The sequence below is a fragment of the Lutjanus erythropterus genome, chromosome 19 (genome assembly GCF_056507025.1).
Source record: "Lutjanus erythropterus isolate fLutEry1 chromosome 19, fLutEry1.hap2, whole genome shotgun sequence".
Classification (NCBI taxonomy): Eukaryota; Metazoa; Chordata; class Actinopteri; order Lutjaniformes; family Lutjanidae; genus Lutjanus; species Lutjanus erythropterus.
In genome coordinates this window covers 16806408-16830762 of record NC_139335.1, presented here as the reverse complement: position 1 = coordinate 16830762, position 24355 = coordinate 16806408, and the positions used below count along the sequence as shown (strand labels likewise).

Here is a 24355-nt window from a genome sequence, read left to right as displayed (position 1 = left end):
CACACCCACCCACACACAGACGTACCTTACGTAGCTTATACTCCTCCTCCACCTGCCCACTGTGGTTTAGGTGACGTAGCCAGGTGGTGACATCTAGCCGCCGATACAGCTTCTCCTCTGGGTGGGTCTCAGCCGATGGCAGAGTGGGCCTCTGGATGGAAAACTGCATGCAGGATTTCTCAACTGTCACCTGAGGGAGAGGAGTGAAAATCTGAATAGAAAACCCTGAACGAAAAGGATGAAAATTTCCTTCGTTTCTCAATAAAAACTAGACGCCGAACAGGCATTTCTGGAGTGTAACCCGACCTGGTCTTTCAGCTGAGTTTCCCTGCAGCACTTCCACTGTTGGAAGACCTCAGCCAGCTTGTCTAGGCCAGCGTGATGGAAGTGGAGGATCTTATATTGGCTCTCTCTGCTGGCTATCACCAGCTGGCCACTGGTGCACGCCTCATCACTGCAACAGCACGATAAAGAATGAAGAACAGAAAACATTAAGATTCAAAAAATCCATCTCTGATAAGAAATGTGAAGCAATATGGTTAATCAAGGACTAATAAACCATTTCTTTACTCCTTACTTTACTTATCATGCATGTGCATGTGAGTGTAAGAGTGTTAAATCTGTCTGTCTTTCACAGGTTGTAGCTGTCTCAGTTTTAAAGCTAGAGTGAAGATACTGGTGTCATAAGAAAATAGAAGACCTGAGGCACCCACTGGTTCAAATGTTAAGCTAAACTTTGGTGAGGGAAAAACTGGCATGGCTGTATTCAAAGAGGTTTCTTAACCTCTCAAATCAAGAGATCTGATTGAAACTGGGACCTTTAGTCTCCCCCTTTACAGGCACACCCATTTATACTAATCCCATGCAGTCTGGTGCAAAACCATGCAGTAAAAATCTGTTATTTTCCCTATTTTGTATGAATATTTCTGCGTACTGGGGACCCAAAACCCTAAAGCTGAGACTCTTGTGGATTCATTGAGCCCAACTGTATTTATGTGTTATTTGTTAGCCTTCATGTAGCTATTTTATTTAGCAAGACCATTTTTTGAAACTTGAACATCATTCTGGTTACTTGTTGGAATTAATTTAGTTACTGGGGGCAATCTAATCAGGTCTATGACAGAACATTAACCTTCTGAAAAGACACAACTTCCACTGGGACATGCTCAAATCTATGAGTAGGCAATGAGAAGTATTCTATGCATCTTAAAGAAAACTGAGACTAAACTATACAAAAAAACTTTGCATACATCTAGACAAGAAAGCTTACACTATACTATTCAAAAATATGTATTAAAACATTGCTTCTGCATCTGGCAGTTGCGGTGGCATTGCAGAAGGTGCTTCAACATCTGTTGCCTGTTCTCTTTCAGTTTATAATTGTATCCATAATTGATTTTCATAGAACAAACCAACGACTGTCCTGAAACCTACAACAGTGTATGAAACATTTCACAGTAGCGTGTCAAGATGAATCCCAGCTGACCTGAAGAAGAGTCTCAGCGACCTCATGTGACCCAAATCCACCCTGAAAACGCCACACAACTGCTCCAGAGCCAGCACCTTCTGCTGCTCCTCCCACCGCGTGCCCTGCGACTGGCCGCTGCTCTCGGACGGGGCGTGACTGTCCAAGCTGGAGGCAGAGCTTGCAGAGTGGGTCATGGATTCCTCGCACAGCTCCCTGGCAAAAATATGCAAACCAAAAAAAACAAAGTAGTAAGGTTTCAATACTTCAATACCACATTTAAAACAATACAATATCTGTTAATTTTAGTACCGAAAGTACCTGTAAAAAAAATCTAAGTGCTCATGTAAGACCTTAGTTCAGTTCAGTTGTAATTGCCTGAAATTTTGCTTGCAAGCAAAACCAGACAGTGTTCAGACTTTTTCTGTACTAGCATTTTGTGCAGGTTGTTAATTTAAAAAAAACAGAACATTTTGTGTGTTGAAGATTTTTTTTCTTTTTGCTGTGGTATCTATGGTATTTTCTGTATTGGATTTGAACGTATTTGGTATTTTTTGCATTTACATGTCTTGAAATTTATATTTATCATTATTTTGTATTTTATCTTATCCACAATAATAAGTAATTACCTTACTTTACATAATGTCAGCTCTGTACTAGCTCCAGTGGCTACACCATCACCTAATGTTTGCAATTTAATTTTTTGTTCTTTTATTCTTGTGAGCTTTGTGGGTTTTTTGTGTGTTGAAGCTACTGAATGCCTGCATTTCCCTCAGGATCAATAAAGCATCTGCCTATCTGTCTATCCATCCCAAGAAGTATCGAGTATTGTTTTTAGAAACTAATATTCAAAGACAGGATGATTTTACAAAGTAGTTTTCTATGAATTCAAATTTAAATTGGAGCTTGATTGTACTAAAGGAAACTGAGTCATGTTTTCCCTGAAATTAAAAGGAATGAGACTTCTTGGTTTCTCCTTTCTTGTGCCTCACAGTCAGACTCGGAGTGATTCTTCTGTGTGGAACATTAATAATAAACATCATGTGGACAGTGGCCGACGGTGTTTAGCCCCATGATAACTGTGCAGACATGTAGGCTTATCCCAAGCTCAGTCCTGCCCTGTTGTTTTGCGTCTCAATACGGTTCAGCAAAAAGGCTGAGAATGGGAGGAATGCATGGAGGCTTCTGAGGACACACACACACACACACACACACAAGGAAATGTGTACACACACAAATCACACTGTCTGCCGTCCAATTTCCCCTGTCATTCCCCCCATGGCCAGCATGTTGTTCCCGGCACTGAAACCTGAGCCGAGGGTTCCTCTGCTACGGGAGGAGACGCACTACACATATATGTACAGAGAGACACACACATACACAAACACACATATACAACAACACGAAAAACAGACAAAACTGTGTATGTGCATATGTACATATGATATGAATCCTGCATCACAGGAAACACACAAGATTTCTAATTATAAGAATCACTGACTGTCATGTTCAACTCACACACAGACACACACACACATAAGTGAATGGACCGTAGCTAATGACCATAATGCACTCTCAAACACGTCTCGGACCATGCTAATGCTGAGAAACAGACCAACACAGAAATGTGCTAAACCCACTGACATTTGAGAAGCAGACGTCTAAATGAAGTTACTTGCTTACAACACTACTTGCTATAAAATGCACTTATTATGTGTAGAAAATTTAAACTAGAAGTCATTCAATTTAGAAATTTAGTTTATTATATGTCTAGAATAAAAAAAATAAGCTGGTTCTCCTCCCTGTGGTTTGAGTGAATTTAAAAGACCAAACGTTGCTTCCAAAAATGAATATTGCAGCCCAATAATGAGTTGGAGCCAAAGACAGTATTAAGTAGGTTGAATCCTTATTTAATATATGATCTGTGGTTTAAGTGAGTTATCCCCCCACATCCCCCCACATCCCCCCAAGACTTGAGGAAGCTCAGGCAGGCTGCAGAAACAACGCAGACGTACAAGACGAGTGAATCATTGCAGTGACCGCAAGTCCTGCACTGTAAGCTGATAAGCTGCTCAGGACTGTCAATGTAAAGCAAAGCTCACTGCACTGAAACTACACGCTCTGGAGTCTGAGTTCAGTCACTTCCTGTCTTACTGCCTGCCAAACTTCATTACCATATTGCTCAATTTAACCATTATGAACATCTACTCCTTCTACATGATTTCTTACGACTGTTAAACAGACAGATACTCATTTGGCAAACATTCGGCATTAATTTGAACTCTAATTAGTGTGAAACGGCCAACTAAAACAGTTATACTGGCCTGGAAAAGAAATTTCATAGGAGTACACTACAGCTGTAGTGTTGTTGTCAGAGAAGTGAGTATTTCATCCGAGCATGTTCTTTTAATCTCTGATGACAGATCATGGTCATTTTATGATTTATTACAGTAAATACATCACAGATTTCTCCATTAAAATGATCCATCTGTAAAATTACACATCTTTTCTGTTTAGAGAAATTTTACAGGTGAAGATAAGTGGTATGTCAGTATCTTGAAACTACAACGGAGGGAGGCAGGCCATGTCTAATCTATTACACCCTGGATCAATCATGTCTGGCTAATCATTTCCCCCCGTTAGCAGATGGGGAAATAACAAGGCTGATCAATCCAAGCTGCACCGTTTCCTCTGCTATCTTAGTGATTTACTGCTCTCTGTCTCATGTATCACGCCACAAACCAGACTGTGGAATACAAGGAGACTGGGAGAGAGGCACAGAGGGCTCTGCTAAAGGAGTTAAGCAATGTGAAATATGGAGGAGCTTCTTTAAAAAGGACTACTGTACTCCAATGACTGTCAAGCTTGGGGTGTTAACAAGGCCTACGAGTCCATTTACAGCACACATTTCCGTCACTCCTCTTGCAAAACAAAAAAGGAGAAACGTTTTTGCATATTTTTCCGCATGGAAATAAAAGTGCAAAAACCATGGAAAACGTGGCGAGAAAGCACATGATTCTTGGCATTACTACATGGATCGTCCGCTGTGCTGCATTCAAGCGGAAACTCAGCGACTGATTAACAGCGTCTGTCAGGGTCCACAGCCTGATTCTGTTCATGTACTGTAGGCAGCAGCCAAGCCATAAACTGCACAGAGAGTACATTATGTAAACAAGCTGTTTTGATGGAGTAAGGCTGCAGCAACCAGCACATCCCACCAGGCCAGGGTGAAATCAAACTGCCCCCAGGCCCTTCATAACACCTCTCCCCACATACATGAGACTTTGCCCCAGGGGGAGGCGCTGCCAGGTCACCCTGAGAACCATGACCAAGTGCTACAGTCCTCCAGGGACTCCCAGGCCCTTCAGCTAATCCCATAGAGGGATGAGGGAGGGATGAGGGTGAAGGGGGGTGGTGTGGGCTCTGCAGGCACACAGTGGAAAATGGTCAGTACAGTTTAGAGTTTGGAGAAAAACATCTGACATTTTTCTTGTGGTATTCTAATAATCCCAGAGCCAAAAATGCAAGTCAGGTGTACGTCTTTTCCAGGACTTTCACTGGAATAGTAGGCCTGAATGAATGCAAGGGGTCCTCAGATTATTAGAGTGCTAGTTAGGTGTGTCACAATTTCAATATTAAATCTAAAATCAATCAAAATAAGCTTTCAATGATTGAAATCAAAGCCAAAACCGGTGATTCTCCCACTATTATATTTGTCTGTCAAACCGCGCCTTCCTGCAGTGTCTGCCGCATGTCCAAAGAAAGATAACAACCCTTTAAAGATGGCACAGCGTGGCTTATTGGTATCAGACGAAGAGAGGAGAGACGTTAAGGTCTGTGGATTATCTTCAGCAACTGGGTCATGACTTCTGGAAAGAGACATTGCTGTTGAGCTTTTCAAACATATTTTTGTTGGCTCTTTGAGCACCGCAAGCCGAGTGCTACCTAGTTCCATTATATTGAAGAGAAGGAGAGATCTGTGGAGATCTGTTTTTGCATTGGCATTAAAGGGTCTTTTTCTGGTGTTCTGTGTCAAAAAAAAGCCACATTAAATCTTTGATTTCTTTTTTGTAAAGCAATAAAACACAAAAACGTCTAGAAAAAAAGGAGGCCTTTAGTAAATGTTTGGCACTCAGTATATGAAAGCAGAAGATATTTCTGCTGCATTAATTTATTTCTAATGACTTCTTTTGTCTTCTTGAGGCCTCTACAAATTATACAGATACAGCATGGAAGAAAAACACACTGTGTAAATTTCAGTAATACCTAAAGTCAGGTGTCAAATTCAGCTTTGTGCTTTAGTCATGCCACTCTACTTTTGTGTATAATAACAACTTTAAATTACACCCCATTCCTTTAATTTGCAACTCATATTTAAGTAAAAGCGCTTCACTTCGATTTTTCTTGGTATTGTGCATCTCACAACATGACGTCCATGTCTTTTCCAGATTTTTTACCCTTGCAGTTTAGCTGCCATTTTCTCTTGGTGACTTGGAAGACCAAGACAAATTTATATTTAGTGATCAGTGTATTATGTTTGAATGAAATGGTTCACCTGAATTGGACACATTGTGGGTTTTTTACGTTTTTTTGTAAACTCACTGAACCAAACCAGCTATGGTCAGGCAATTATGTTTATTCTATTTAAAAAACTAAAATAGCAAACAAAGGAGCAGCAATTTACTTTGTGTAACGCAAAAAACTGAGCTGTAAAATTTGAAGTTTACTTGCCTTAAATTTAAGTTGCATTAATGTAAAGTGCTGACTTGAAAGCAATCAAATTATTAAGTACGTATGACTTAAAGCAATTATGTTCTAGCTTTAGGTCTGAGAGAAGAAAAATTGATTCTCAAGTATTGTGATTCTTTTTTTTTTATGGTTTTTCGATTTTTGTGATTGCTGAATCGACTTTGTATATATGTAAATAACTAGCACTTAGTGTGTTAGCTCAATGCCAATGTATAATGGAACTTCCCATCAACGCGCTAATGGAAATTAACATTGTGATCGCAGTAACATTATCTTAAAGAACGGATCCATTTTACTTCACATGCTTAACGTAAAACAACATGTGCTCACACTTTCAAACATATTTTTCCTGAAATGAACTAAATGCTGCTTACGTCACACTGCTAACATTGACTACAGCAACCTCAAAGGGTCAAAACTCAAACTCAAATTTCAGTCAATTTCATATATGAAGGAATGTTGATTTAAAGGCTCATATTTGTGTTGTGTGCAGTTTTCAGGGGCTCTAATTTTGGCCTAACATCTTGTTTTATTTTCTTATTGCACTAGCAGGAACAGCTAAAGTCTACCTCAAAAAGTATTTTATTTTCTAATTAATAAATGGTAATTAATTGCAAAACTTCAACAACAATTCTGTTTTTGTGTAGCATGTGACCAGTGATAAGTGGTTAGAGGAAGAAACTGCTTCAGTTTTAAGGCATCACAAACCGAAAACGTTGGAAACCACTCATCTGAGATACTATCATGTGTTAGAACTGCAATGAAAAGCTTCAAGAAGACAGTGCTCACTGACAGTTGAGAGTGCCTTCATAAACTACTGTTAAACTTGAAAGAAACTTGTTAAGAAGCTTGACAGAGATTGCTGTGGATTTCTCTCCCACCACTCTGCTCTTTCTCCCCCCCCCTTTTCATCCACTCTCGCTCTCTCATACGCGGTTCTTTCTCTTTGAATGATTCCAAGTGACATGTTTCCAGTTCCTGGCCCCTTAACAGTGTCAATTAAAGCAAGGGAGAGAGAAAGGGAGATTGAGTGGGTTCCAGGGTTTTGGCTGCTGCTCCGCTCTCTTCAGCGCTCTAATCCGGAGAGCTGACATTCAGCCCAGCACAACAACCCCGGGAGCACTGGGAATCAAAGGGCTTCACACAGACTTTAGTAAGGGAAGGGGAAAGAGGAAAGGGGGGGGAGATATTTGAGAGGTGGGCAATGCCGAAAGAAACAATATTGAGAAAAACAGAGAGAAGCAGCAAGGAGAAAAGATGCAAAATACAGCTGAAGGAATGGACGGATAAGGGAGGAGAGGAGAAGGGAAAAACAGGCAGAAGGGAAGATAGATACAAGTGCCAGAGAGACACTAACAGCGAGTGGAGCGCAGAGGAAGAGAAGGACAGAGTAAAGGTTAGAAGCTGTGAAGCAGAGAGCGCTGCCAAGTCACACACTGACTGCACTTACAGCAAGCCGTGGTCTGAGAGTGGTTAAAGAAGGCTTAAACACACACTGACACAGGCTCGCACATTCTGGGCAACATGTCAGGCCGAATAGCTGCGTGAGGAAACGACCACGGAGGGAATCATAACGTCAAACGGCCGTGAGGTCCGGACAGCAACACAATCGCTGTCCAGATGGCTCGCTTGATTAGAGAAGAGTCTCTGGGAGCACTGAGGTTTTGGGGTTTGTGGGATTTGGGGACTTATTTTGAGCCATCTGTGATATTATAAAACATTTAGATTAAGAGCTGCTTCTCGTAAATGAACCCATCTTGAACTCTGATAGCTTTTCATGCCTCCTACTGAAGTCATCTACCTGCTGTCACTCCCAGGGGACATCCAGCTGTAGTGTAGTAAGCCACCATGTGGCCTTATAGTGTAAACCAGCCCTCACCGCAATCAATTCTTTTATTTTTGGCTCCACCTTGTGGTAGCTTACAGTAACTGAAGACGTAACAAAGAACCATCTGGCTTACACAGCATATTGAGAAGAGTTAAATTTTTGGTGTTGGTGAAACTTGAATAAACAAGTTAAAATCAAATCCCTTATATCAGTTACTTCAAACTGGGGGCTGTGGCTCTTTAGTGGGGTGTCAGGGGGCCTCAGCAAAATGCTGTTAAAAAACAATTTTGAAAAATCAAATTGAATAATCTTGATGTGCATTATTGTAATCCTGCAGTAGATGCCACATGTCATCAGCAAACATGACACACATGTTTTGGTCTTGCCCTCATTTACGAGGTTACCGGACAGATATATTCAAACACCTTGTCAAGGCCTTAAACATTTAACTGACGCCGTGCGCAGAAATGGCCATAGCTTTACCATATCATCAAATAATTAGAAGGAAATCAAAGGACACTCTGGCCTTTCACCCCTGTTTGCACATAGAAGAATATTGCTGGAGTGGAAGTCCGTGACTTAAAGACACCGTGATGTTCCTTAACCTGGAAAAACTTGAGTACAACTTTAGGGGGTCATCTGGAAACTTTGAGTCTGTGTGGGGCTTCATAACTGATCACATAGTTAAATTAAAGACACTGTAAGATCCATCAATACTTAAGTGTAATTGTTCTGTATATTTGTATATTCTTTTATTTTCTCATTGACCTAACCACTATATTAAAAAGAACGGCTGCGTAGTCATACTTTTCTGTGTTTGGTATTATTTTTATTATGTCCTTTATATTTGTAGAATTTTATGTGTATGTTAAAATGTTAAAAATGAGCCCCTAGTGTTTCTTGTATTTCACTGCACCCGTTAAATGAATAAATACATTTAACAAAATATTATTTGCTGTGCCTGTCTTTCTAATTGCAGCCCAGTTGAACAAAAAGCAATTTTCTGATGCACATTAGAATGGCTACAAGTGCCCTAAATGTGTTCTCTGCTTTGAGACCCTCTCAAATGAGTGTCTAAAATTCAGCATCACCTGAAACAAAAGCAGCCTGCAGAGGCAGAAAAAACAGTCGACTCTGGGTTTTTAAAGATATCTTGCAAAAGGAATCCCCAACCATAAGCTAATGCTATTTGGGGGCCTTGGCATGGAAATGTTTGGGAACCCCTGTCTTACATTTAACTCGGTTGAAAAATGGATTATGTCAAAACCAAGTGTCAAAATAAAGTGTCTTTAAATTAAAATAGCTAGTATCATTGCAGTAACTATGAACTATTTATGCTCAACTCCAGACCTCAAGAGTAAATTCACCTCACCCCCAATTGTCATTCACACACACCTTCACCGACTGAAGCCAGAGGCCCTGTTCAGACGTGGTGTTAACATGGGTCCTGAGTCATCCATTCCAGTGCTGTCACAATACCGGAATTTCTAATTTTGATTTAACACCCTGAAAAATAACAATATTTGATACCATTCTTGATACTACGGGCAGGAAACAGCTCAGCGTGGAAAAGTTTCACTGTGAGTAAGTCAGAAGAAGCAGGACTACGTGGGCACGGCAGTGATGTTTCCGCTCACTACTGGAGAGAAGAGACAACAAGAAAGTGCAGCTGGTACTGGAGTATGCAAAAAAAAAAAGAGCGTTGAAAGCATTTCAAATATTCATTCTTAAATATTTATGGATATAATAATATTTCACCCTGTAAATCCATCCTTTGTTTCACTGTAATTCAAATTATGTATTTGGGCTCTCCTACCTGCAGTGGATATTTGTGAACACACTAGTAAACCCAGACTGCGTTGAAAAATCATGCGGTTTTGTGAGTTATTGAATGACTTTGTGAAACACTGTCTCCCACACATTCTTAACTATTTGGGTATTCTTAAAAATGACAAATGATAATAAAAAAGATGACTTGCATACTCGCTATTACAAATGTGACTCAGTTACTCTGAAGCTGACATTTTTTTATGTTTCTGTTATCTCCTCCACCTCCATCAGGCTGACTGCTTAACCTCATTAGGTTGAACGGCAATCAGCAGCATGTGTCAGCTGTAATAAAAGGTCTGACAATGACTGGTTTTACTTATTTTAGAGACCATTACAAACATTAAATGCTATGGAACTACTTAGTGCAACGAATGCCTTTATATTTGACAGAACAGGCTCTGCTCTTGAAGCTGCTCCTCGCTCCTCAATGTGGCAGTAAAAGATTCAGCAGCAAGCACATTCAGACCCTACAGGGAGCTATACAGACCAGAACCCAACAGAGATATAACCAGGATATTAAATACAAATAATGCACAAGGTAAGAAGGTGCTGCCACCACAAAGTACTGGCCTGGAACAGCTGACGCCACGTCCTCAGAGCTCCACCAGTAGTGATGTTTTACAGCCTGAACAGAGCTGTCAAAAGCTATTCTAACAGAAGAGTCCAACAAAAAGATCCAACTTCTTTTTGCAACTAACAAATTCTCCAGAAAGCAGCTAGTATTTTAGCTTCTTCTGGACATATATCCTTGCAAATGAATTGTTTGTTGCCATCAGGATGTTGTTATGTTTTCCTGTTTGTATAACTAACTGCAAGGCCTATTCTATATGCATTACCTGTTCAAACTGACCACTACAGGCTCTGTAGACTTTTTTTAAAGGGGACCTATTATGCTTTTCCTTATTTTCTGTCATATATATAATGTTACAGTGTTGGATGCTCATATTAAATGGGGTCAAAGTGTCAAATAATGAGTTAAATATGTAAAAAAAAAAATACCTGTGAGCAAAATACTCTAGTTTAGTTGTGAATTTCTTTATATGGTCTTCTGCACCAGGTACGGCACAGCCCGCCCACCCACTCAGTCTGCTTTAATTGGACCACTTAACTGCATTCATGTCTCTCAGAAAATGCTTTTTCCGTTTTGAAGGAGTTACATATTTTCTGGTTTTCTCTCTGGTGTCCTCAAGCTTCTCCACTCTCAGGGATTTACAGTGTTTATTATCAACGGGTATTTTTACTTGTTGCTCAAGTAGCTAAAGACTACAGCTAGTTAGCAGTGCACTCCTCAGTGTTTGAGCTCTCACCACGTGCAGAATCAGCTCCGTGTCTAACCAAGCTAACTGACAGTTAGCAGCTGAAGTAGCTGTCTGTTAGCAATGTATCAGAAAACTCCATAAATCACCACGAGTTGAGTCACAGAGAAGACCAGTACACGTTTTCTCTGTGAAATATAATCCAGCTTCACTAAAGTCAGTGAATAAAGTTGTGTTTTTATACAATAATCAGTGAGGATTAGCAGCCAACACTGTGCAACACAACACAAAGCAACTTAAACAGGTACAGTGATACCAGATAGTTGCTGTAAAAGGAAATAATACATTAAGGAAGGGAATGTAGACAAACACCTAAACAACATTTACTTTAAGATAAAAAAAAATGCCAGTCAAAGGCAGCCCTATTACGGTACTCTCACCTAAAAATAACAATTCACAGCAATAGAAACACTCCACTTCCTTTAAAACAAATTTTTGGGTCTTTTTTCTAAGCTGAAATTATAGAGTGAGACAGAAAATGAGAGGAAAAAGACAGGAATATGACATACAGTGGCACTGACATCAACTATTTGGCTACAAGGATGGCCAAAACATCCCAATTTTCGATAATGTGTGGGGCAGTGGTAGACTTGAGGAGTGAAGCGGACAAGGGACCTATTTTCCCCTGAGCTGAATGACACAATAAAACACAAGCTTAACTCTGCTGTGTAAAAATAATAACACAGATCATAAAGAAAGTCGACCATCTCACTGACCTGCTTTCACTGTCCAGGAAGACGGAGCCGCTGCTCTCACAGAGGGCCTCACTGACAGGGGACAAGCAGAAGGGGGAGGAGAAAGTGTCCGAGTCCGAGCCCATGGTGCTGTCCCGACTTACTTCGTCCGACAGCTCACAGGAGCCCTCGTCGCCCTCCTCCCCCGCCGAGGGCAGCTGCTGCTGGTGCGAGGAGGGATCCGCTCCTGCCTCGACCACCAGGCTGTGACTCTCCGTGGAAGTGCTGCTGGTGATGTTCCTCTCCTCATCCTCATCTTCCTCCGGGGCTGCTGGGTGACGGGAGTGGGGTCTGGAGGGGACGGTTGGTTTGGTTTGTCAAAAATGTTTTTTAATCTCAGTGTAACTGGGGCTAAAGTAAAAGGCTCTCTGACAACAAGGTAAAGTTGCGAAAATATTCTTAACATAGCGTACACCTGAAGAGAAATTGTTTTTCTCTTAGGTAGGCCTTTTTTATGTGGCTAAAATACATTTTCTGCTGAAACTGAGGCTGACAGCTATCTACTGTAAGTAATACACTGCCTATGGATACAAACTTCATAAAATGTCCAAACTATCCTTTTAGGAAGGGGCTTTCCTACCGTCGGCCTCTGCGGCGTGCATTCCTGCGTACAGGGGAGCTCTCTGGCGTGATATAGCGCAGCGCCTCCTCATCCTGCCTCTGGATGCGGGAGTTGGGCACCCAGGTCAGGATCAGAGTGGTGCCCAGGCTCTCATCCTTCTCCGTGTGCACACACAGGTAGCCTGCAGGGGGCGACATAAACCACAGTTCAGTTAGGAATAATTATGTAGAGAAAAAATCAGGTGACAAAAGAAGAAAAGATAAGACTTTTTGTAAGAAGCCAGCAGCTGCAAGGCAAAGACAAACATGAAACCTGAGAAGAGATAAAGACACAAAGAGATGACGACACAGAGGGAAACCTGAAACGGAGTAAGCACTTTGCAACACACACACTCACACAGATAGAATGGAGGATCACAGGAGATAAGAGATGCAGAAATGAAGAAAATGCTGTTAGTGTTCATACCAGGGTAAGATTAAAAAAGCAACTAACACAGGGCTCATCTTATAAAAGTGGTTACTGGGATGACAACCACTTTTATCATCTTTTGGTTGCAGAAACTGAAAACACAGTTGCCATTTTTAGTCACCTTATAATTTGAGTAATTAAGATACTATGCCGTCACAAAAAAGCTTAATCATGAAGATGTAACAAAAAAGAATGTTAAAAAAACTTTATCACAGTAATGTTTGCTTATGTAGGATGTGCTACCTTAAACTGGTGAACTGTTGATCATGTTTTGCAGCTCAAAGATGTTGGGATAATTCGCCTATTAAGACTTTACGAATGTCCTTTTCATTTTTCCTTTATGGTCATCTGGTTCTTTCTGAACTGAATCAATTTGCACATTTGTGTGTGATGTTGACGGTCTACTCAAACTTTTCACCACACAACTTAATTTACTTTACTTGAAAAAGAGTAACATGAGTAAACACGTGCAGCGCTGTCTGGTTCTGGTTCTAACAGCAATACTTCAATATTAAAAATGCAAAAAATATTGTAAATATATTTACTTTAGGGTGAAAATTTTGCTGTTTGCTGTCATTATTTTTCATATGTTAAAAAGTAGTTCCTACTGATGGAAACCAAAGGTCAAAAATTGGTTTGCAATTTCTTAAAAATGGTTGCTAATGGTAACATGGCAACAGTTACAGTTGAGTCCTGTAATTCTCACAATTTTAACACCACTAGGCCAGAAGCACACATCTATCACATGCAAAAATAAAGCAAGTTAAAATAGTTTCACTGTGTTACAGCAGTCTTAGGAGAAGGAGGAATGTTAACAGGTAGAAAGCAGCAAAGGTGAGATTTCTGTCTGAATGATGCTGACAGCAGAACATCTGGCCGACAGCTGTTTGTTTTAGACTCATTTTAGCTTTTAGAAAGTCTGATTTCTGTATATTTGTGTTCTGCCTACTTGATATATACAAAACTGAAATCCAAAGATTTGATGATCAACTTTCAACCTATGCTCAATTGAATACAGTACAGGGACAAGATATTTAATGTTCAAACTTTATTATTTTTTGAAAATATACACTCATTTTGAATTTGATGCCTGCAACACATTCCAAAAATGTTGGGACAGGAGCACGTTTACCACTGTGTTACATCACCTTTTCCTTTAAAGACCATCAGGAACTGTTTAAGTTTTGAAAATGAAAGTCTTTCCCATTCTTGCTTGATATATGACTTCAGTTGCTCAACAGTTCAGGGTCTCTTTTACTGTATTTTCCACTTCATAATGCATCACACATTTTGAACGGGAGACAGGTCTGGACTGCAGACAGACCAGTGTAGTACCTGGTCTCTTTTACTATGAAGCCATGCTGTAGTAACGTGCAGAATGTGTCTTGGCATTACCTATTTGGACTAAGCAGGGGCGTCTCTGAAAAAGACATGTTTTCTTTCTTTCCTTCCTTCCTTTTTTGCAGTAGTGATGCTCCTCTACCTGCTGTGCTTGCCAGTTGTGTCTTCTCTCTGACAGCTAGTTGACACACACACTGCTGCAGAGTCTGTATAGTCCTGCCTCCTCTTAGTTACTCAGTGTGCTGTCTTCTTCTCGTCACTTGTCTCATTTGCTCTTGTTGAATGGCTGTTGTCATGTCATAGCCTTGTTTTACTCATCTTTTAATAAAGATCTAAAGTTTTATGCCACAATGTTGAGAAAAGTTTTGCCACATGGTATCGAAAATCAATATTTTTCAAGGTATTGTATCAAAATGAGAAATTTTAGTACCATGACACTACTACCCATAATGCCACGGGCACTAAAACAGCCCATATCATCATGTTACAGATTAATCTGTTTACTTGTCGAATGTTCCAAACAGGTTTTTTTTTCAGCATTTGACAACTTTCCCAACTTTTTTTTAAATGGGTTGTAGGCATTAAATTCAGTATATTTACAAAAATAACTAAAGTTGATCAATTTGAACATTAAATATTTTTTCTTCATACAGTATTCAATTGAATACAAGTCGAAAAAGTGAAAAAGTTTACACCACAAAGACACAGCAGGAAACACACTCTCAACATCAGTCCCGACTAACCTGGATGGTGCTCGGCCAGGCCAGGCAGGGGCTCTGCAGGGTGCACGCAAACATTATTTTTGGAGAAGATGATCTCGCCATCCAGGCCTGAGCGCAACGATGTGCCCCCCGCCCCGGGGTTGAAGGTCAGGAGGTCGGAGGCCTTGGAGGAGGCACGCCGCAGGAGCCGACCCAGAGACATCTCCTCAGGCACCGGGACACTGAGCCCATCCTCTGGATAAAAGCCAGCAGAAAAGGGAGTTTTAGACAGAGGAGGGGAGGACAGTCCATGGTAGAAATGGCATGGGAGTGTTGAACAGCAGGAAAAGACAAGGGCGGAGGACATAAGATAAAACATAACAGCCAGGTTAAGGTCTTAAGGACAGTGTGACACAGCTTGGCACAGATTCTCACCTACACTTCACCTCCTCCATCACAGGTGTGTCTGTATTTACTGCAGTGTCCTTACTGCAGAATCCCCTCTCCCCTCTCTACTTGTTCAGCATTTCCCTGTGCCACATTCTCTCTGCCTGCACCTGCACCCACTTACACAAACACACTCACAGGATCTGTGGCTACAGTACTAGTGTGTCACTAAACGTGACCCACCTTCTGTAAACAACACACACATATACCGGTGGGTACACACACAAAGACAAGTGCAAACACACTTCACTCCATCCGTGTGAAATTCCAAGCGGTTATCAGAAGCCAACAGATGTTGTCAACATCAGTGCCTGACTGGGATCACCATGTCACAGCACCAGAGTTTAACTTGTCTGCTTCGGAGAGAAAGTCTGCTGTGATGAGACAAACTTCAAGTCAAGTTAAAAGAAAAGTGGCTCTTTTGATGTCGCGGCGTGGTGTGTTGCTCAGGGCTTTCTTCTTTGAAAAGGGAATCTTACTTTTTAGGCTCAAAGAACACTAACACTGGGTTGCACCAACAAAGATTAATTTAATCTAAGATTAGTTCTAATCAGAGTTTAATAATACTAGGTTTAAAATGAGTAAATCCAGATTTAAAGTTAAGTAGTTAAGCTGCTCTGCTGCACAATTTAAAACTTCAATGTTAAATCCAAGTTTAGCTATGTAAAACCAAAATGTAAGTGTTTGATTAATATGCAGATGTTTACCCAAATGAAAAAAAATAAATAAAATATAATACGTAATAAATTTCAGTGATATCAGGAGCTACTAAGTGGAAGAGGGGGGAAACTGTATTACTTAGAAAAATGTTACACTGCTTGCAAACTAGATCAAAAATTAACAAAATGTTATATTGCTTGCTAGTTACCTAAAATGTTTTAGGTAAGCCAGCCAAAAAGTTAAACAAAAGGTTAAATTGTTAGCTAGCTGGCTTAAAAGTTTTGAAAGTTACTTTCTTTGCTAGCTGGCTAAAAAGTTATTATTTTGTTCAATCCATCTCAAAAGGCCACTATTTTAAAAGTAAAACCTCTTCATGCATCAGTTAAAGTTAATACAGGATTGTCTTGAAAAATTAAGTTTCAACTTTTGGTGCAACAGATTTATATTTGATCTCAGGTTAGAGTAAAAGCTAAACTGAGGATTAAAGAGAGGTTTAAATTAAATGTTTCTTCATTTAAGCTAGTTTAAAACTTTTGTGCAACATATAACCTATAATTGAATCAGGTTTAAAAATCAATCCTTTTTGGTGCATCCAGCCTAAAAGTTTTTGGCTCACCTCGCATAGTTATTTATTCATTTTTTTAATTATTCAGATTCATCATCTGTATCTGTGGGCCCAGTTCATGTGTTCAGCCTTGTTTTTTTGTTGGCTGAATGCCAACACGTACTCCCCACTCCATCTGAGGAATGTTCCCTCCTTTTTCCTCTTAGGGCATGTTTACCTCTGCCTGATTAAGCAGGCACCCCACTTCCTGATGCCAGGCTGCAGACAGGAAGTCTGCTGGCAGGACATCCACGCATGACCTCGGAGGACAGCCTTACTGTAGGACATCACTGGTCTCACATTTAAACATGTGGGTGTATTTGGGGAGGCAGAGGTTTCTATTTTCACACCTTTAAAATGAATGAGCTGTTTGTTCTGTAACTGGGTTATTTTATTGTTTAGTCTGTCAGACATCAGAAAATTTTGAAAAATGCCCGATGCAAAGTTTAAGAGTCACAGGAGGGATTTTCACATCTTGCTTTGTCTGATCAACAGTCCAATATCTGAAGATATCTGATTTAAAATGGTATAAATTAAGGCTGGGCGATGCAGCTTATAAATAACATCTTGATATTTTTCAACTGTGCTTGGATATACAATAAATATCTCAATATATACATTTTCTCTAAAATAACATTCTTTTGTGGCTTTGTAATATGGACAAAATGAAATGTTATTTTTTTATGAAATACCACAAACAATCGACACTGGATTTTTGGGGCACATGCTGATACCGATACAATTTGGTAAAATAATTCCAATATCAATATACTGGCTGATATTTTTTATACAGAATATAGAAAATACACATAAGCACACATTTTTGTCAGTAGTAGTTACAGCTTGTGACCACACATGTAATGGAGGCAGGATATTTCACAGCTTAACAACAAACTGAATTCTCCAAAATGATATCAGGTCACTTAAACAGTAAATTTTCACCATTCACTGGTATTTTTAATAATAATAAATAACTATAAATTAAACACAATAAATAAATTATATATTAAACCTGAATTAAGAAAAGGGTCAAGTTTACATAAATTGCTGCTTATGAGGCTGTTCTATTTAAAGAAAAGGTTTTCATACAGGTGCATATTGGATTGATAATATTGGTCAGTTGCACTCTAGACAGAATCAATTAATCTAAATCATAATGTGAAATAGTTGCTGTTAAATTTTCTCTCTGTGAGTGATAGCAAATGACTAATAAGGTAGACAGCACTGATTTTATATGTGTTCAGACTTTTCTTCAGGTGTGAGAACATTTGATAATGAAAAACAGGAAGACGAGGTATTTGCTTACCGAGTGACTGCAAGCCACATCCTTTGAATACTACTGAATATCGGTGGCCACTGAGCTATTTGCATGCTTACTGCTTTAAATAACACGAGACTAATCCACTTGTAAATAAAGCTAACAGTGTCTGCATACTGTCTGACTCTGCATTCCTGCAAGATACAAAACTACCTGAACATAATGTGTATTGTGACAGGCTGTGATCTTCATGTGGTGACACACAGCTGTTTTTTTTTAGGAGCATCACAACAGCAGCAATAACACATTTGCTGCTGTGATACTATCCGGTGGTTATTTTGGTCTGTGTGTGATTACAGAGCCACTCTGGTGGGTCAGTTTGATAGCGCTCGTTCAGGCTGTTAAAGGACATTCATCTTTTATGCTGTCAACACCTCTGTGTGCTCACACTCTCTGACCTTTCACTGTTTTATCAAATGACTCACATCCCTAAACTCAGGCCACTCTCACTGTGACCCGCAGACATACTTCACTTTTTTTCAAACAAACTTTGAACAGACTGCCTGCCAGAAAGAGAACTTTTAATAAGAAGGAAATTTTGCTGCGAGTGTAGAAGAAGCCACAAACTTCCACAGTATCAGCTTCTCACCTCTGGGCCACATTAATTAAGCTGTCATGCTGACATTTGAATAGAGGAGCCAATACAGAACACCCCTTTAACGTCTGCGCTCTACACTGATGTGCCTGGGGCAGCGTGAAACAGGGCCAGCCACAAAGAAGCCTGAAAAACAAGGTTCTGTGGACTCTGCAAAGGCTGCTGGGTGAGTTTTGAGGAAACTTTATTGGTGACAAAGTGGGAGTGTGTGCAAACATTAAGATTGTGCTACATCTGAAGATACACAAAGCATAAAAAAAATATTTCTCTTTCAGGAAGTGTTACATTGTGCTTCATGTCTGAAGTAATACACTACGTGCCCTAAAGTTTAAATTCACCAAACTGAAGAGGAGGTTCAAAATAAGCGATTTAACACACATAACCTCTGTAACCACTAGCTTGTGTTGCAACATTTAAATTAATCGCCAACTATTTGGACAAACAGTTAATCTGTTTGGGTCATTTTTTAAGAAAAAGTGTCAAATTCTTTGATTTCATCTTATCAGATGTGAATATTTCCTGGTTTCTTTAGTCCTTTGTGACAGTAAACTTAATATCTTTGGTTTGTGGAAAAAACAAGACATTTGAGGACATAGCTGTGGGCTTTGAGAAACACTGATCAACATTTTTCTCACCATTTTCTGATATGTTATGGACCCAAAAACTTAATTTAGGTGACCCTGGTGGCCAATTTGTTAATGTCAACTGGGAGGATATACCTGCTTCGTTTCATTCAACCAATGAATGACTGTTGGTATTTTTTTAATTCTACCCTCTAACAACAATGACCCGTGACACCAACACTGTTTGGGAGAAAGAAACAAGGTGAGGCTGAGAAAAACATGGCTGAGTAAAAGATAAATGCATGGTTTTATCAGAGCTGAAGCAATGTGGCCATAAAACAGCTGCTAAAAAATTACCATAAACCTTAAAGGAGCAACATGTAGCAAATCCATCCAAAAATTTTACAGCAGTAAATATCGAGATGGAGTCATAGACCGTGCATATAGGTTGAAATCCTATTTAAGTTACTGTATAATCTATGGCTGAAGCAAGTTTTTTTCCCCTGCCCCATCCTCCTCAGACTCAAGGAAGCTCGGAGCTCGAAGGCATTGTAATTTGACAATAAAAAATAAAAACGAGTCCTACACTGTAAGTTGATCAGCTGATTATAGCCTGAAAACAAAAGTCCACTGCTTGGAAAACACACACTCTCGAGTTGTAGTTGCAATTTGGTTCTGGTTCTGTGATTTGGATATTGCACTCGGCCATACTACTATTTCTGCAATTGTAACCTGACATGTCAGATGATTTGTTACACAGAACCATCCTTAGAAACTGTTTGGAAAAGGGCAAGCACTTTCAAAAAAAACAAACCCTCAGCAGGTGATTGGATTAACCATCTGTCTATCACATTTAACATGGGCTAACTTCAACCAGTCAGAACAAACTCTTGCCGAAGCCTGTGGGGAGAAGAGTGAAAACATCTTTTTCACTGAGAGCAGCCTTCAGTGCTGTTCATTGCTCTTCTTTCCATGAAGAAATACTCTTCAGTTCTGATATAACTGATGCTATCAGTGTTTATGCTAAACTCTTCGGGAGCTGTTATTGTTTGTTCGAGACGAGTCGCCTCCATGGATGCTTCTCCCTGTCGTCACACCTAAAACCAGATCAAAGATATATTATACTGAACTAGGCAGTGAATGCAAAGTTGGCACTCATTCAGTCCAATGAGATTTGCTCGCCTGGTGCATGAGCCGAAAACTTTTCTAGCTTCCTGCTTTACTTCCTGGTTATACAGCCCGCTGAATACGCGCAATAGTGTTTCCCCGCTCAGCCCATAGACTTTACATTGTGATGATATTACAGACACTTAAATTGCTTTTTTTTCCTGCTTGAGGAAAGTTTTTTTCAAACATAAAAACTCCATGGATCAAAGACTCACAATAGAAAGAATCATAGCTGACTTTGTCTGGAGTTCAAGCTGTCCTGTCAACATTTTTATAATGTTTCTTTTATGATGGTGGTCTATGGGGGAAAACGCTTTTTGGGCCGGTGGGAAATCTTTCGTTGCAATATCAGGAGTGGCCACTGGAAAAAAAATGGCGGCAAGGCTGAGTGGCAATGCCCTGTCTAGTTCTACAATAAGTCTACGGGTAAGATTAATTGTGCAGCCCTAGGTCAGGTAAAATTACATGTGAAACAAGTTTGAATTAAATTGAAAAATTATTGGTTTTGGCTGGAATAGATTGACTGAAATCTTCAATATAACCTAAATCACACTGACAACCATTTTCATTAACTAAAACTAGACTAAAATAGTTTTCTTTGCATGCAACTAAAACTTGATTTCTAAAAAACAGATGAGGCTGACTAAATATGATAAATAAAACCAAGGAAACTTGACACAGGAATAATACTAGGACTAAATAGCTGACAAAATTAACACTATGCTCTTAGGGGATGGGGAGATGTGATGGAAGGTTGATCTATTTTGGTCGTTTTGGTATCAAGGGAGACGCCAACCCCCCCCCCCCAAATCTCACCTCCTGTGTGAGCCTCGTTCAGTGGTTCAGCTCTACCAAAATAAAAGGTCTGATTGCAGGTGGTGTTTCCCTGTCCTGGAGATGCCTGTGTGTGTAGTAGGAGTGCAGCCTGTGTAGCAGCAGAGGCGTGCCATCATGTCGGGGGCTCCCTCCATCATTACACTCAGTCTGACAACCAGGCAGCATCCGCCTGACAGCAGGAGGGGAGGATGGGACAAGGCTTTTGCCACCACAGCACTATTTAGACACAGGCCCGCACTAATATACCAATGTCCTGTGTGTGTTTTTTTTTCTGGCCTGAGCCTGGACTCTATCTGTACCAGCTCACATACAACATAAATATTTTAGTTTAGCTGCCGAGACCATGGCCGAAACCCTGCAGCTGCTTATATATGACAGTCCCGGCGTCTACAAGCAACTTTAAAGTTTGTTTTAGCGCAAAAGACAACCGTGTTACATCCCTCGTAGAGGAGAGATGTGTCCTTCTTGGTCACCTGTTCCAGCAGGATGAAATGAATGAATAGCAGAGCAGCATGTAGAGAGAAACGGGGCCAAGCGGCTCACCTTCAGTCCCGCCGCAGAAGTCTACAGCCCATGTCGGACATCCATGTCAGCGGGCAGCCGGGGACCGAGCAGCGAGTACCGGCGTCCTCTCTCCGCCTTTCTCCCGGATTTAGCCCAGTTCTTACGAGCTGTGAGTCTTGTTTGTATGCCTCTGTTTTCCGACAGTGACACCACACGTTTGGCTGCTGCTCTTTCTACGGCAAAAATCACACTTCCGGTTCTGTCTTTCAAAATAAAACCATCTATTCTGGTGAATTTGAAAACGTACACTCATCAAAATTCAAAGTGCTTCGTTAGGCCAGCAAATTAAAACAAGCAAATCGCAAAATAATCAATTTTAAAAAGAAAACAGGTAGCTAAAAACAATTTGATGTGTAAAAACAATACAGTGGAAAGGTCAAGGGTAGAAATAACTAATTACAACTACCTAAATTACTGTAATGAAGTCATTTTTGGGGGGTTGTTGTACTTTTATTTTCCAAGTCTGTTATTTTACTCTAACATAAGTATGCATACACTATTGAATCCGCTTAGTCACTTTTAAAATGAGAATTGAGTTGAGTTCAATTTTAATTAATCTTATCTTTGGATTTTGTGCAGATGGCAATGTCCAGATCAGACTAAGAAGAAATAATCAGGGCTCCACAAAGTGGGGCCTTTAGACCCAAGATGGCCCACCATAAGATTAAATTTGGCTAGCCAGATGTTTCTAGCAAAATAAATAAATAAATAAAATGTATTTGTTTATAATAATAAGATAATAATATTTTTTAAAAATCACCTTTATTATTTTTGTGCAGAATGCACATTTCAGACTTTGTGTGTGACAGGTCTGTCAATTAAAGGCACTTGGGATCCTGTTTATATCTAAACAATACAATGCAAAGGTACCATCATTAGAGGGGATATTAGGATTGAACCATCATGCCTTTGAATAATTTGTCAAAGGGGTAGAATGCAGTGATGGTTTTTCCATTTGTAAACTGAACTGGTCCCACTTCCTGTATGTACTTGGTCGTGTGTGTCTAACTTGACAGAATAGCTCCCAGACCAATCCCCCCGAAATTTCGCTGCTTCCGGAATGTCAAACGCTTTTTCTATCACACAAACCGGGAATTTTAGATTCCACATCAAAAACACGGAGTGGAATCGGGGAATGGCTGCACTTCAAAACACAAACGAATATATTTTACATGAATCAAAGTAATTATCCGACCTGGCCTACCGTAAAGATCGTCCTTTTTCATCATAGTGACGTTTTAAAGGTCAGAGGCAAACGCTTGAATGCAGTTGGTCCATCATCAGGACCAGAGCTGGAGTCAGAGCATCCTCTCCCACAGCTTATAACCTATTTTACTTTAGGCAATAAATAACACCTCTCCTCACTACATTCATAACATGCAGCTTATTACCTAAAATCTATGAATGGAGTTTTTAAAAATCCTGTGTTTTGACTCCGAATTTTACCTTAGTTGTGTATCTGGTGATACGATAAATAATTTGTTTATTTATTTAATCTATGTCCTGTACAGTGATAGTGGTAAATGCAAATACTCATATTCACACACTCTCATTACAAATGTCATTTGAAACTGGAAAAGCTCAGATATGCCACTCAGGGCTCGGTTAATAAATTACAAAAAGCATGGCAACCATTCCTGGACTGCTATAATAATGTCTACATTACAAAAAATAGCACTTAATCCATATAACTGACACAATTCCATAGGGTTCAAAATTTCATTTATTTAATTATTTTTCTTTTCCCTTTCTGCACTTCAGTCTGTTTGTTTTTGGTTTTAATTAATTTTTTTTCAATTATTTTCTTTGCAATATTTGTAACTAGTATTGGTATTATTATTTCTGTATTTAAGATAAAATCAGCTTTGTTTGTTTTTAAGATAAAATCAGATCCCATACTGGAGAAATTAGCTTGTTACAGCAGCTTGAGCGTCAAAAGTAGAGAAAAAACATTTCACTTATACAGATATGTCCACAATTGCGGAACTGCACCATAACTAATTGTAATACACACATGGTGTGTAGCATTTTACTGAAATATTCCCCTATAAATTGGATAAATTGGATTGCACAGGATAACAATATATTCTTCTCAAAGAATCTCTAAGAGTATTAGCTCCTTTCAACTGTTGATGTTTCATGCATCATCTAAAGCAGACATTCAAAATGGGGTTTCTGTGGGTTTCTAAATTACTCCCAACCGCTGCACTGTTGTCCTCAGTGGTCACAGTCACCTCTCCAAACCTGTGACTGTTGCAAGTTTTTTTCTATTTTATGTCATGGGTTTCATTGATCCGTTTGTTGAATTCTGCAGAATGTTTTTTTTTTTTTGCTTGTGATGTGATAGACAACATTCATTTAAGATAGGAAAGACTGTTTTTAAGCGAAAAAAGGAACCAACATAAAATGTAGGACACATGGCTACTGAGATGCAAGAATTTGCGAAACCACAAATCATTAATCTTCCAACAACTACCATTTAATACATTTTTAAATAACAGGTAATGCGCTTGAATACATTCTGAGCTTTACAAGCAGCATCTCTATTAATTTTAAATCAGTGAAAATCTGCAGATATTGTGCTGTGCAGATTCCATGTGGGCCTG

At 39.7% G+C, this 24355-nt stretch overlaps 1 protein-coding gene across 1 annotated transcript in view; it reads right to left on the bottom strand.

Annotated features, from left to right (window-relative positions):
* tbc1d16 (TBC1 domain family, member 16) overlaps positions 1–21918 on the bottom strand; it is a 38357-nt gene extending 16439 nt beyond the window's left edge. Inside the window, exons 1-7 of the mRNA XM_084745103.1 lie at positions 21729–21918; positions 15037–15249; positions 12503–12665; positions 11905–12213; positions 1487–1681; positions 307–454; positions 26–190 (exon numbers count right to left, since the gene is read on the bottom strand). Coding sequence (XP_084601229.1) covers positions 26–190; positions 307–454; positions 1487–1681; positions 11905–12213; positions 12503–12665; positions 15037–15217 — 1161 coding nt within the window. The 5' untranslated portion in view covers positions 15218–15249; positions 21729–21918. The remainder of the gene's footprint in view (positions 1–25; positions 191–306; positions 455–1486; positions 1682–11904; positions 12214–12502; positions 12666–15036; positions 15250–21728) is intronic.
* Positions 21919–24355: the final 2437 nt, after the last annotated feature.